We start from the raw sequence: 16070 nt of genomic DNA, 5'->3' as shown, positions 1-16070 counted from the left end.
AAAATATTAATGAAGTCAAATAAGTGATATCTGTGAGTATGGCTGATATTCTATATAGTGAAATAATGAAGAACAAATTGATCGAATGTCTTGATGAGATATTACGAGATGAAAATAGGAGAAATCATCATCTTAAACTGATTAAATTAGATATATTGGGTTATTGTAGCAGAATGAATAATTGAATTCGAATACTTGGTGATCATGAAATTCCATCAACCAAAATAATTATCATCAAGATGAATTTGTGACTAATTCTTACGAATTTTATTTTTTTTATATGTAACATATTGAATTGATAAAGTTTCTTCATATGCAACATTAGAAAAGTATTGATTGTAATAGTTTATAGAATAATATATTGATGTTGCTTCCATTTTAACATAGATTGTAATTCTTTTGTATCGTAGATATAATATTTAATTTTAATTATAGTTTAATTCAATTTTGGTTTAACCTATATTGTAATTCTTTTGTATCGTAAATATAATATTTAATTTTAATTATAGTTTAATTCAATTTTTGGTTTTTTATTATATTCTAATATATTTCTTAATTAATCTGCTATTTTATTATTATTGTTTCACATAATATTTGGAATATGAAAATGTATTAAATTTTTTAAAAAGTACAAATCATTGAATTTTGTAAAAATAAATAAATCATTCATCTTTAGTTAAAATTCTATAAAAAAAAGTAGTCAATTATTTTTAAAATTAATTTAATTTGAATTATCATTAAAAAATATATATTAATTTCAAATATACATAATATAAATTTTTTTCATAGCATGATATAAAATTATTTAAAAATAAATATGTCAATTTATTTATTTATCTAAATTATATAAAAGTTTCATACCCCATGCATCGCACGGGTTTTCGACTAGTTAGGTCTAAAAATAAATGAATAAACATCTAAAAAAAAGGTTTAAAGCACTTTTTGGCCCATGATCTATCCAAAATTTGTGCATTTGACCTCTGGCCTATTATTTGGTCATATTTGGTCACTGACCTATCAAATTAGATAAAATTCAACCCATATTGAATGGAAAATTAACTTTGTTGGAAAATTAATAGCAGCCACCAATACAAAAACGACACATGACATATAAATAAAATTACTTTTCAACTGGAGATGGCAACAGTAACTATTTTACACAGTAAAAAAATCCTAAAAACTTTTTCTAGTGTTCCGATAGAGTAAAAATTAATTTTATCCATGTTTCCTTTTTTATTTGTCTTTTTTTTCAAACTGATAGCTTCAATTGAACAAATCCGACAGAAATAGAAGATGCATGAACAACTAAAACCGGAAAACACAAAAGTGTCAAAAATTACAAGAAATTCTTATGTTTCTCAATGTAATTATTCGATTTTTTTTTCATATGTTGTAGTTATTTTTGTTCTCAATTGTGTTGTTGTTTTCTTTTTATTAAACAATAGTTGTTATAGTTTCATTTTTCAGAGATGAAATTCCATTTCTGTCGTTACCCAGGTTCCATACCTCTCGCTACCTTATCCATGTTTTCTTTTTTATTTGTCTTTTTTCAAAATGACTAAAATAAAGATTTTGTAAATTTGTATTCTTTTTTAGTATATGTTGCTAGGTGTTATCGTTTCGATTGCTAACTCTTAACTAAAATTTAAATTTCCGGCTTTATATGAACTCAATTTTTTGCTTTCTCAATTGTGCTGTTGTTTTTGTTGTTATAGTTTCATCTTTCAGAGATGAAATTCCATTTCTGTCGTTATCCAGATTCCATACCTCTCGCTACCTTATCCATTTTTTCTTTTTTATTTATTTATTTTTCAAAATGACTAAAATAAAGATTTTGTATATTTGCATTCTTTTTTAGTATATGTTCCTAGGTGTTATCGTTTTGATTGTTAACTCTAACTAAAATTTAGATTTTCGGTTTTTTATGAACTCAATTTTTAGTTTTAATTGAAGTTAGATTAATTTTTCTAATTCGGAACATGTTGAAATCCACTCGTTTTTTTAGTTTGAGTTTAGCTAATTGATATGGATTGTAGTTTTATTTTTATGCATTTTGGTACAAATAGATATAAAGTTTCACACGATAGTTGTTCATTGAAGTTTGAGACATATTAAATAAAATATTAATGAGATATTGGAATATTATACTTACAATGAAGTTTATTTCAATATAAATTATGTTATATTATTATTATTATTATTATTATCAAGAAGTTATTTTTTTCTAATTTTCTAGACAAGGAAATTGTAAGCGTCTAATACGCTTGATAAGATGTTTATTCTTGAAGAATGTGGATTATGCTAGATACGAATTCAAAATCAAGGTAAATAAAAATAAATTTTGATGCTCAAAATCCTAAAAATGTACATTAATTATGGATATTGAGATAATTGCTTTTGCAACATTGGCTTATATAATTTTTAACTATTATATTATGGTTCGTACAAAATTGTTAGTATTTCAAAAGTTTTTAACAGATGAAAATGAAATATGATCATAGGACAAATTATTGAAAAATATTAATTAAGAAAATATTATTATTTGAATCTCTTCAAATTCTCAAATGTTGAGAATAATGATTCTAATTAATATAATTAATTTCACATATTAATTATAAAACGTTTTTTTTTGTACTGAGTGGTTACAATTACGATTTAATTCTATTTAACTAAAATTAATTTATGGACTTAATACTTCATTAAGAAAAAATAAAATGTTTAATTAATGGAAAAAAATAGTTTCACTCTCCTCTTTATACGCTTATGTCTCGACATTCTCTCTTATTTAAAAAAAAAAAACCCGAGAGGAAGATGGTTCTCTCCTAATTATCTTTTTCGTCCCTTCATTTTTTTTTAATTCTTTTGTTTGTTTTTCTTACTTACAAAATTCAAGAATATATAATTATTAGAAAATATTAATGAAGTCAAATAAGTGATATCTGCGAGTATGGCTGATATTCTATATAGTGAAAGAATGAAGAACAAATTGATCGAATGTCTTGATGAGATATTACGAGATGAAAAATAGGAGAAATCATCATCTTAAACTGATTCAATTAGATATATTGGGTTATCGTAGCAGAATGAATAATTGAATTCGAATACTTTGTGATCATGAAATTCCATCAACCAAAATAATTATCATCAAGATGAATTTGTGACTAATTCTTACGAATTTTATTTTTTTTTATATGTAACATATTGAATTGATAAAGTTTCTTCATATGCAACTACCTCTACTTTATTAACCGCCGATTTTGTTTCTGATGTTCTCCGCTCAATACCACGGGTTTTCTTCCAATCCACCCGTTCAATTGGCCGCCAGATCACTACCCGCCACCGCTCTCCTTTAAAACAGCGCAATCTCAAACAAGAATCCGCCAAACACCTTAACGGAGTTCTCATTCTTGGTCCAGCTGCTTATAGAGATCCACAAAGGGTGAATATAGGCATGGACAAAGCAATGGAGTTCTTCAATTGGGTACAACTTCACTTTGACCTTCCACATACTGAAATGACATGTAAAGAGATGGCTTGCGTTTTGGCTAGAGGCAATAGACCAGAGAAACTATGGTATTTTCTCAAAGAAATCACAACAAGGGAGAGGGATGTCGGAGTAAAGCTTGTTACTACTAATTCTGTTACCTGTTTGATAAAAGTCCTAGGAGAAGAAGGGCTCGTAAATCAGGCATTAGCTTTGTTTTATAGAATGAAGCAGTATCATTGTAAACCGGATGTTTATGCTTATAATACGATTATTTACGCTCTCTGTCGAGTTGGGAATTTTAAAAAGGCAAGATTTTTGTTAGAACAAATGGAGTTGCCGGGCTTTAGGTGCCCACCAGACACATATACATACACTATATTTATCAGTTCCTATTGTAAATATAGCCAGCAAACTGGTTGTAGGAAGGCTATAAGGAAGAGGTTATGGGAGGCTAATCATTTATTTAGAATTATGTTGTTTAAAGGGTTTGTGCCTGATGTGGTTACATATAATTGTTTGATAGATGGGTGTTGCAAGACTAACAGAATTGAGAGGGCTCTAGAGCTTTTTGAGGATATGAAGAAAAGGGGTTGTGTTCCAAATCGTGTAACTTATAATTCATTTATCAGGTATTATAGTGCTGTAAATGAAATTGATAAGGCTGTTGAGATGTTGAGGAGGATGCGGAAAATGAATCATGGATTGGCTACTTCAAGTTCTTATACTCCAATTATCCATGCCATGTGTGAAGCAGAAAGAGTGGTAGAGGCTCGGGATCTTCTAGTTGAGTTGGTTGATGGGGGCTCCATACCTAGAGAGTATACATATAAGTTGGTTTGCTGTGCAATGAAGTCAGCGAAAGAGGGAAACTTGCTAGATGATGAATTCCATGAAAGAATTAAAGGTGGAATAGATGATAGATATAAGCAAGTGAAGAAGCTAAAACCAATAATGGTGCAGAAGATGGTAGAAGACCATGGTGTTGTGTTTCAGACAGCGTAATAATGTTGCTTCATTGCATTTAGTCATACTCCAGCTTGTTTTTGCAGAGTATCCAATTCTTTCTCTTTAAATGCACACTGAAGTGAAGGATTCGAAATGAAATTCAACAAGTTCCAGCAATTAATTGGTACCACGCTCCAAAGGTGAAAATCGCAACATCCTTTAGTTGTTCACTTAATTATCTTCCTTATAATCTAGTTTCGAATATTGATGTCTCTGCAGGTTTACAAAATGAAAGCTTTCACAACCAAGCACCATAAGTTTGCACATGCATCACTATATAAAGTTTTGAACTGAGACTCTGAATCTGATAACAACAGTCAACTAATTTCTCCAGTTGAGGTATGATTAGAAATTGATTTCTTCAATTTTTGAGGCACAGTTATGGGGAGGAAAATGATATTCCAAACAACTAAACAAAATAACTTCACACAGTTCCCTGAACAATTCTGCTTTTTTGCCTTGGCGCAACGGTAAAACGTTGTTGCCGTGTGACCAGAGGTCACGGGTTCGAGTCTTAGGAGCGGCCTCTTGCCAATTAAATTGGCAAGGGAAGGCTTGCCCCCAATACACCCTTGTGGTGGGACCCCTCCCCGGACCCTCGCTCAGCGGGGACGCGTAATGCGACCGGGCCGCCCTTTATAGAAGAAGCATCATACATCTTTCCTGAAAGTGGCATTTGGAGGATACAAATTTCCTTCCCCTTTAGATATTTATATCTATGTGGTCGATCACTTTTTGGCCCGTTTGATGACTTGTAACAAGTGATTTGTGAGAAAAAATTACAGCACATACAGAATAAAGGGTTAATTACATATAAATGTAACTAGAGATATTCCAACAAGTTACAAATGCCACGAAAATATTTTGAGTTGAAGACATAAAACTAAACGACCATTATATGACATAAAAGAACAAAAGAACAATCATATGATCAATACACTACATGATGACCCATTCCTTTGACTAGCTCTAATATAGTACTAAATTATTGTATTTTTCCAATTCTTTGTAACAAATTAGAGATTCTGATGCTATGAACTTTAACTAGTACTGTCAAGAAGAAGCATAAACCCTCAACAGTAAGAAAAGCAATTATTTAAAGATTCAAATTAGAATAAGGTTTGACACTAGTTTTCTAGCATTTAAACCTTCTTCAACACCTATGCATTTAACTTTTACTAAATATTCGACTTTTTGACAGGTAAACAATTGATTTAAAAGCAACAAGACCAGAACTGTAAAATACAACAAGTTAACACAATTGCATTGCAACAAACTTTAGAGAAAGCACCGACTTCTACTGGAATGGTGGTGATGCTCTACTAAGATAAAGAAACTTGCATCTATTCAAGTGAAAACAGAATCCCTATTGAACATATATGTCTAATTGTTCAGCATGTTATGCTATCTGTCGCTACCGGATTTTTCCGGACAAAATGGGTATCTACACTATCCATAGGCAATAGACCAAACAACAATAAGTTAGAGCATGTTCAATGTTCGAAACAAGTATTGAACATCTAAGAATTGATTCTGACCTTGCTAAGTCCACCCAAAAAAAGTACTTAGTCATTCAATCAACATTAGAAATTGGTTAGAAATTGTTATATATGCAACAAACAGGTTTTAGACCAACAACAACAGCAATTCCAATACAAAAGCAATCAATGAACAATTAAAATTTACTACATTCACCATACCAATTCATAAAATTCTCAACTCTGAAAGATCAAAATATTATTTAACCAATCTTCTCAAGTAGATCTAACTTGTTAATATCCCTGCAAATTCATAGTGAAAACATAATAATACTAGCAAATTCAAATAGCAGATCTATCTAACTCAGCAGCTCTCACAATAGTTTCACGAAGTATATTCCCATCTGTAACAGGAATTTCAAATGCAAAATCAATGTATCTCTAACAAACTAAGAAAATAAAAATACCGAATAGAAAGAAATATGATAAAACCAAACGAACGGGACACGTGAACAATATACCAAATAAATGTGAACCTGTTACTTGGTATTATATACATCCTTGTTCCAGCAGCTCAACAACTATAACAAGAGTAAATCTCATGATTATTGCAACACAAATAAGGAAAAGCTCAATTAAGGAATAATAAAACCCTAATAGATAAGAAAAGAGAACAAATAGAGCTTACCATTTCTATGTTTCGATTCAGAACTAGAGATTTGCATGTAGGAGCTTCTATGGAGTAAGGCAAAAGAGGGATGTTTGAGCTAAAAAGAATCACCGAGCTAGAGAGAAACCTGATTTTCTATGTAGAATAAATTAGGTCTTTCATTTTGGTTTATATATCGGTGAGTAAAACGTTTGAGCTCGTTATATTTTGGGAAATTTTTACTACCCCGTGAAACGTATAAAATTTGCTGCTTTTTTGTTTTCAGATAACAATGACAGTTATATATAAAGAGTGGTATTTTATGTTTATGTACGTTTTCAGTTAAAGTCTAGTTTTCTTATGATGACAGACATGTGTCATCGTAAAGCTACATGCAATTTGAGATTTTTTCCATTTAAGCTTTCAGATGACAGAAATTTAAAATACTGATAGGAAAAAAATTGTATGTCATATATCTTGTGTCATGTGAAAGGAAAAAATGCATAGTATGATTAACTAGTTGTAGCATGTCATAAATAATATATTGTCCAATCATAAGTTTAGGTATTTTCTACGCAAAAATGAAGTATATGTACTAAAGTGTGAAAGAAGGTAAATTCCAGGTATCATGGATGCAATTTACCTAGAGTTTTACCATTAGTGCGTACAAATTGAACCAATTTTATCATTAATGTTTGAAAGTTAGACTAATTTCCAGTCATTATTAACGAAACATTCAATAAATTTATAAATCTTATTATTTTCACTTCACTTGTATGTCATCATCAATCTTCAGTAAAAGATTAAAAAATATGTGTACACGCAAGAAAAACAATTAAAAAAAATTCAAAATAAAAGTGATATCGTGTTCTACACTACAACTGACCAAAAACAAGTGTATACACAGTATTTATTTGATATTTTTTAAAAAAAAAAAATCACGTGTGTACTAGTGTCTTTGATCTCTTGCCAATGAGTGATAACATAATACATATTTGGAGTGTAGATAACGAAATTCATGATTGCAATTGCGTAGAGTATAATTGCACAATTTATGACGCTAGAGGTAAAAAAAAATTCTTAAGACGCGTTTGACATTGATTTCTCAGACCCTAAAGCAGCTTTATAAGCTAAAAGCAACGTTTAATAAATGCAAAATTGTTTTCTTTAAAAGCTAGAAAAGCTATCTTTTTGGGAAAAGCAACGTATAAAGATAGCTGATATTAAAAAAATTTAGACAAATTAGTTATAACTTACAATATAATTTAATATTATATATTTTTTATTCTTTTATTTCTTTATTTTTAGAACTTTTATTGAGTTTTTACAAAACTCATCAGCTTTTTCTTACTATTAGCCACAACAATATCAAACTGGCCCTTACTTATCTATCTTATATAGTTAATCAATCCCTAACGTTAATAGTATGTATTTAAAAGACAAGGATTTATCTTTATTTTGATATTGAAATCGAAAATGAAAAAAGGAAAAACAAAGAAGAAATTGATTAAGATCCTAAATAAATAAACAATTGATTTCTTTGACTCTGCAGATATTGGATGAACTATCTATATTTTCTATTAATTTGCGTCATAATGTACTCGATTTTTAACTTTTGTATTCATTTTAACAATTAAAAGATACAATCTCCTACTTTTGTGAGTAAATACTTAAATATGTTGAAGAAAAAAACTCAAATGTTCCAATAAAGGGTGCATTAATTTAGCTAAAAGGACGAATTTAGTTTGAAATCAAATTTAAATATTAATTTAGTATTTCAACATGATATTTGGCTTTTAATTAGATATAGGGTTGGAAGAAGTTAGTAAAAAGATAGCAAATTATTAGAAGCACACGGCTTTCTATATCAAACGGATGACATTTCATACATATTTCAATCATATGGATCCACATATATTATAAAAGGTTCTACTATTTTAATGATTAATACATGTTCAAAATATGAATTATGAATCATCTGGATAACATGGAAGATCAGATCCTATTCTAATGGAAAAAAAAGGGTTAAGAAGGAAAAGAAACAGGGGTAAGAAAATAAGGGATTAATCTTACCTTTATATAGGAGGAAGTTATGAGTTCATAAAGATTAATATTTTTAACTTATTTGGTTTGAAGAGTTTATAATAGAATTGTTATCGTATAAAGGGAAGAATAAGAGGTTGTGAAGGATAAGGTTTGGAGAAATTTGAGAAGGATGATTTTGTAAAATGAATTTATAACCCTTATAAACTCCCGATTTGTAGGGTTTATGATACTCTTACCCATACTTTTTTTGTTTGTTTTTTTTATAAAAAAAAGTATTTGTATTAATACAAAATATCACAATGATTTTGAATATAAGCTAAAACCGATAAAGAAAAATCCTCAATAAGGATTTCTACATGTGAAAGAGAAATAGTCCAGACTGGCAGGTTATGTGCAACCATATTCGATTGACGTCTTTCATGAATAAAATCAACTTGTGAGAATGGTTTTATCTCTTCAAGAATATCATTAACAAACACAAACATCAGTTATGAATAATTTCTTATTTGCAAAAAAGACGGATAGCCGATAGAGAATCTGATGCAATATGAATTGAATTAAACCCAGCTTCCCGAACAATACGAATTGATGATAATATTGTCAATAATTCTGCATGCAAGGCAGACATAACCATACCTAAAGGTCCTCCACCCGGTATTGCTACATAACCTGCAGAATCACGAACAACTAAACCAAAAGTGTCATTATTAGCCTAGTGGTTGAGAGCTTACATATGACTAGGGAGGTTATGGGTTCGAATCACATCCTTGTGAGAATTTTTCTTTCTTCTTTAATGTAAGCGCATTCTGTGCAACCTTCACATGAATTAGAGACTCCTCATTCCAACCACAAAATATACATAATATGTAAATTATTATTTTTTATAAACAGTATGTAAATTTTTTGACAGTGATTTTACATTCCATAGAATATTATCAACCCTTTATTTATAAACACTCCAAACTCTCCATCCAATCACATTTTAAAATTCAAATCAATTTAAAATAACAACTGTCATTATAGAATTAATGGGTTTTCCTGATATGTCAATTTGTAATGCTAACACATATTACTATGAACTAATTTAAAATACTCATTTGATTTCAAGGGCTAAATTAATAACATCTAATTAGTATATAAATACATTTTTCATATGGGAAACACCGGGTGAAACTTCCTACAAGTAAAATGGATTATGTTTTACCCAATGTTATCAGAATCGGACCGGACATCAAACCGGATTGATGATTAGGTCACGGGTCATTTGGTCAGACCGGATGGCTCGGATTGGTCGAACCGAATGATGTAATAAATAAATAAATAATATTTATATATATTAAATATATATAATTAATTTACAAATATTGTTATACATTATATATATCCAAAATAAATTATAAACAACTTTTGGTTTGTTATTTTTTGTTAATTTGAGTCTTAAATATATGATAAATAAATTAAATTCAGAATAAATTGAAATATATCAATGTATTCTATGCCGTAAGATCTTTTTAAAAATATATTATAAACTCAAAACGGACAAATGATGAATGAGAAATTGATGCTCAAAGTGAACCACTTGAAATAGTTTAGAAGAAGATAAAATGAAATTAAACACTTACATCCCACATAGGAAAGAAATGAGAAACTTAACTAGTTTATAAGTAAGTTAGCTTTAAAAGCCTTTAACCAATTACTAGGGAAAAGGCTCTCTCACGCGCAAAGGGGGTGCAATCGAATAACCATCGGGTTAGGGGCGCATCTGCACGACGTGGGCGACGCAAATGCCGCGCCAAAAATAAGATTTAATTGCAGCCCGTCCATTGTGTTGATTTTAGTTTTTTGTTCAGTTTTAATTCTCTCAAAATTATTCCCGCCCATAAAATTCCTAGCGCCCGCCCATTCAAATTTCAAAACGCCCATTAGATTCCCACCGCCCGCCCATTCAAATTTCAAAACCACCCGCCCCAAAATTACACAGCCCGTCCCGCGTTTTTTTCCTTCTTCTCTAGACCCGGGGTCACACCGGTTCTCGGGCCAACCATCGGGTCCCGGTCCAACCCCAGGTCACTCCGGTTATTTCAATGATGAAATAACCGGACAGGCTCGGACCGGCTTCCTAACCGGTCCGAGCCTGATAACATTGGTTTTAACAAAAAAAAAAAACAAGCAAGAGAAAAAACATCGCTCAGAGAAATCTTCTATGAGAATTTCCATCAGATAAAGAAATCGAGCTCAAGCAGTTAAATTATGTGCAATCGTGTTCGCTTGGCGTCTCTCAAACACGAATTCGATTGACACAAAAACACGTGCCACATCAAAAATATCTCCTAAAATTACATCCAACCAATTTGTCAAAACTTGATCTCCTTTAAGCAATTGGATTTATTGAAACCGAGTCAGATACAACTAAAATCATTTGATAATCACAATCACGAACTACTCGCAATGACAAGAGAATCGCAAGAAGCTCCGCATGTAGTGCCGAAATTGTGAAACCAATTGGACCCCCACCAAACATCGATACATAATCGTTGCAGTCCATAACCACCATCCCAAACGTGTTGGTCCCTAGTAATTAGTTCCAAAGGGGGGTTAGGAACTAATGTAACTTTTTCGGCTTTTAATTATACTGACTTAATGTTATTTTAAGAGTTTGATAACTCAGCGTGTTGGTCAGCACGGCCGATTAATTAGTCAGACAGTTTTAGTTCTATGCTGACTAAGACTGCTTGACCTGAGAGTTGGGAATTGACACTTGAAAGGTCAGCTTCCAACTCAGCACTCAGATTTACTCAGTTTCAGTTTTAACAATTTATAAGCTGAGTAAATTTCACAAGCAACACATGCACATATATATATATATATATATATATATATATATATTGAGAGAAAGAGTTTAGAAGTTACTCAGCACGACTTATCCTGGTTCGGCCTCTCTGCCTACGTCCAGTCCCCAGTTCCTCCTGGGATTTTCAATCCAATACTGAGCTCTTTCAAGGTAGAGCACAAACCCTTTACAAGGCAGTGAGTATGCAAGAGTACGTCCTCTATTCGTCTACTCAGCTCCTACTAAGTGCTACAACCCAGCACCTAGATTTTTCTACCACTGAATACTTACAACCAAGTACTCAGCTCAACACTCTCAATATTCCTATTGATTACACACTTGTTCTTTTTCGAGTAAAGAACACCTTAGATGATTACAAAACAATCAATCTAGCATTTACACAGAGAATAGAAACGTTGGTGTAAGATCTTTTTGTATTTGAGTACTTTGAAAATTTTCTCTCTTGTATTTTTCTTTTGATACTTCGGCAAATGATCCAAGGTTCTTGATTGTCCTTTTATAGATGGAAATCTCATCCTGGATCATTTTGAATTAGTTTAGCCGTTGTGTCCAAAACGGCTCTTTTAGGGAATATCTTCTGGTCAGCTTCAGACTGTTCCTCCATTCCCTTCCTCTGTTTTCTTCAGGCGTCAGATTTTGTCTTCTTGCATCAGACTTGTCTTTTTGTGCCAGTTGTCTTTTTCCAATAATCCATTGACCCATGATTCTTGGAATTAGTCTTCTGTGTATTTTCGAGACTTCAATTATTGGTGCAGAAGATTGCAGACTTTGTCCTTTAGTGAACGGATCTTTCATGCTGTCTTCACTGTTACTCAGTTTCATTCGTTATCTTCGAATGTTCAACTTCCATGCTGAGTTCCTTCTTAGTCAGCTCCGTTCTGTTTATTCAATTCTAAAAGTCTTCTAATTTGGTCAGCTTCGTTCTGGCAACTTTGAAGAAGACTTCTGAGACTGAGTTCCACTCCACTCAGCTTCTATTCTTTCATGCTGAGTTCCGTTCCACTCAGCTTTGGCTTATGCTGACTTTTGACCTGTTTAACTTTATATATATATTTGCACTCAATATTGAACAAACACATTAGTACAATTAAATCAAAGCATTTAAATTTAATTGCCTCTTAATCATGGATGATTTTGTCAAATCAAAATCTTATAGAAAGGTGTTTCAACAAACTCCCCCATTTTGATGTTGGCAAAATACATAATTATGGAACTCAGTTATAAGTTACCCCATGATTGATATATTTTTGAAATGACTCCCCCGTAAGGGTTGCACATATTGTCTTAACTTAATTCTAAACCTTCCAAGATTTAATTGAATTATCCTTAAGACATTTGTGTATACTGACTTAATTTAATGTTAGATTTTTCAAGATCTGAGCTAATTTGATTTAAGTCAGTTTTCAAAAATATTAGAAGTATATTGCTACTCAGTTTATTACATAAGTATTTTAGTGTTAATGTATACTGAGTATGTTTTACTTCTAAATTTGTTTGTTCAATTTTATCGACCAGATTGAGGAAATAGTACTTGACATAGATTAAGCAAAAAGATAAAGCAAAAACATATATGAAATATTCTATGCTAAGTTCTAAACATTTACTAGACTATATCTAGTTCTTCTTCTTCTGAGCTTGGTGGTCAGCTTGAGCTATTCCTTTGCCTTTGTCTTTACTACTTCCTGAGGCATTACCTGCAAGCTGAGTTCCTTCTTGACTTGTCTCCCCCGTTTTGCCATCATCGAGTTTATAAATGAATGTGTCAGTGCGAGCATGAGAGGAGAGGTGAGTTGAGTAACGCTGGAGCCTCTTAGTACTTTCTCGCAAGCCATCAATTATAGGAACACTGTCATCTTGGACATGGCGAGGAACCCGAAGAGAGCTGCTAATCATGCTAAGCAGGCATTCATGAGATTTGCTAAGCCAGGTGAGCGAGCTGGTGAGCTGACCAAAAGATTGGTGGTACATCTTGAGCAAGGCAGAGTCATAAAATATGCGATGGGCATTGTTGATGCGCATTGCCTTCATAATCGCCTGGGAAAAGCTCAAGAGTTCACTGTTGGAGACTGGATCAACATCCATCTGTGCTTTGTTGATGTTGAGTAGGCTAACTGCTTCACTCAGTTGGTCAATTGTACACTGAGAGGAGGAAGATACTAAGTCACGCGTACTGGTCAGCTCAGCATTAAGCTTGGTAAAGCATTCTTGAAGTTCAGCAGAGGTGGCAAACTCAGCATTGCCAGGTGCACTTGATTTGGTCAGTTCTGCAGTTAACTTAGCAAAATATCCTTGAAGTTCAGCAGAAGTGGCATACCCTGGATTAACGTCTGATGGTTGTTGGATTTTGCCTTCAAGCGAGTTCAGATGGTTCACCATTGTGAGAACCAATTCAGTCAACTTTGTTATTTGGTCTTGCCTTGGTTGCTGAGTTTGAATGGTGGTCATAACACTTACTAGATCCTTGAGTCCTCTTAGTTCATTGAGAAGCTGAGTGATTCCAGGCAGTTGAGAGGACTCAGTATCAGAAGATCTAGCAGCATCAGCTTGAGGAGGGTTCAATTCTTGAAGCAAGGACTGAGCAGAGGCAATGATACGTCGGCCTGACTCAGTGGCATTCAAGTAGGTGAATTGAGCCGCATTTGTCTCAGAGGCTGGAATTGAGCTTGAGGGTGGAGGAGTTGGCTGTTTGCCAGATTGATTACCCTGATTAGTGACTGGACTTTGATGCAGATTATCTTCAGGAGCTGAGTTGTCAACATGCTGAGTTGGAGGTGGAGTTTGGTTAATCATGTTGACCTGCTCATCCTGAGTGGGTGAAGTTGAGGCAGAATTTGTTCCATCTTGAGCAGTTTTTGGATTTTCCGGAGTCTTGGCGTGTTCTTCAATATGAGTAACAGAGGCTTGGTTTTACACAAGATCCGTTGGAGAAGATTCAAACTCAGCATCATGAGAGAAATATTTGAACTGAATTTTGGACATTTCAGCATCAATATCTTGAGGAGGAGAGTCTGCAAGGAGATCAATAACTTGAGTTTTATGGGCTTTCTTCTTAAGCCGCTTGAACTTTTGTTCCTTGGGAGGAGAAGGGTCAGCATCAATGTTCTCCTCATCAGTATCAACTGTCTCTTCTCCCATAGTTGGATGCTCATGTTGCTCAGCATGATCCTCAACAGCAACATTTTCTTCTTCCTCAACTCTTTGCTCAACATCACCCTGAGGTTGCTCAACATCACCCTGAGGTTGCTCAACATCAGCATGTTCTTCTTGCTCAGTATGGACGTTTTCCTCAACATGAGTTTCTTTCTCAGCTTCCCTTTCTTTTTCAACATTTGCTTTCTCAGCTCTTTGCTCAGTTTCTTCCTCAGTTTCCTTTTCTAGGTCAGTTCCATGACCTTTGGAGGATACAACCCAATCTAGGGGGTTAGCTTCAACTATCTTTAAGGTATTAACCTTCTTCCTTTTCATCAAAGGGGATTCTGGAGTTCCCTCTTCTTCATCCTCAGGCTCTTCTGGCCTCTTTCTCTTCTCTGCCGACTCAGCTTTCTCTTTAGCCTTGTCAGCTTTAACTTTTTCTTGAGACACTAGTCTCACTTTCTTTGGGACAGCATTGATGTCTTTGGAGCATATGTCAATGGCCTTTCTCTTCTTCCTCTTCTTTTCCTTAGGTGACTCAGCAGGAGCCTCCACTTCTTTCTCATGCTCATTTTCAGGCTCAATTTCTAGCTCAGCTTCATCATTTTCCTCAGCATCTACAACTTCTTCATATCCTTTCAATGGTTGATTGTATAATAACCCAACCAGCAGAGCTGCTGTGATCTCATTTCCCAAGGTATCAATTTCATTGATTGTCTCAATCTGTTTGTCCTCAATGATCTTAGTGATCAGAAAACCCAGCCTGAGCTTCTTTCCACTGCGTTGAAGAGCCCCAACCAGAAAGACGGGCATGTTAAGTGGAGTGTAGGTCAACATGTGCCATATGAAGCACTGTTCAAAATTAGAGGCAGATGAGGCTGAGTTGAGTTTGGGGAAGATGAAGTTGGTCAGCATGTAGTGAGCCATCTTCTGTTCTTGCCCCATACAGGTGCTGGGTATTTCACCTTTATGATCTTTGGGTTTGCAGAACCCCTTGATCTTGTCAAGCTTCTCCTTTGGTACCTTCTCTTTTGTTGTCCTAAATTCTATTCCTTCGTCTGGTAAATCAAGCAAAGTAGCTAGATAGGCAGGGGTTATGGTGATTTTCTGACCTTTGACTGTAGTCTCCAAATAGTCAGCATCTTCCTCATCAACAAACATGTTGGAATAGAACTCTCTGACCAGTCTAGGGTATGTTTTTCCGGCGAGTGAGAAGAGACCGGTCCATTTGTTCTTCTCGATCCAGTCACAGAATGGCTTCTCAGAAGTGACGAATCCTGGAGAAAACCATCTGCACTTCAGAACCTCCAAGTTGTTGACCTTTTTATGGACCTTGATCATATTCCTTTCTATTTGCTTTGAAGAACCAGCGGGGTCAGCTTGAGTGGGTTTTCCAGAGGTTTGGCCAGGCTGAGTGGTGAC

At 33.5% G+C, this 16070-nt stretch overlaps 1 protein-coding gene across 1 annotated transcript; it reads left to right on the top strand.

The window, feature by feature from the left end:
- The first annotated feature begins 1137 nt into the window (after positions 1 to 1137).
- Positions 1138 to 6880, top strand: LOC136229777 (pentatricopeptide repeat-containing protein At1g77405-like). Its single transcript, XM_066018670.1, has 3 exons — positions 1138 to 1162; positions 3216 to 4632; positions 4712 to 6880. Exons 1-2 carry the CDS (start codon positions 1138 to 1140, stop codon positions 4487 to 4489), a joined length of 1299 nt encoding a protein of 432 aa, XP_065874742.1. The 3' UTR covers positions 4490 to 4632; positions 4712 to 6880.
- The last annotated feature ends 9190 nt before the right edge of the window (positions 6881 to 16070 follow it).

The sequence above is a fragment of the Euphorbia lathyris genome, chromosome 5, assembly GCF_963576675.1.
Source record: "Euphorbia lathyris chromosome 5, ddEupLath1.1, whole genome shotgun sequence".
NCBI classification, from domain to species: domain Eukaryota; kingdom Viridiplantae; phylum Streptophyta; class Magnoliopsida; order Malpighiales; family Euphorbiaceae; genus Euphorbia; species Euphorbia lathyris.
This window is presented reverse-complemented; position numbering and strand designations above follow the sequence as displayed.

Coding starts and splice junctions, on each gene's coding strand:
- LOC136229777 (XM_066018670.1), top strand. CDS start 1,138: ATGGCAACAGTAACTATTTTACACA. Junction 1,163..3,215: donor AACAGTAACTATTTTACACA/GTAAAAAAATCC, acceptor GAATTGATAAAG/TTTCTTCATATGCAACTACC.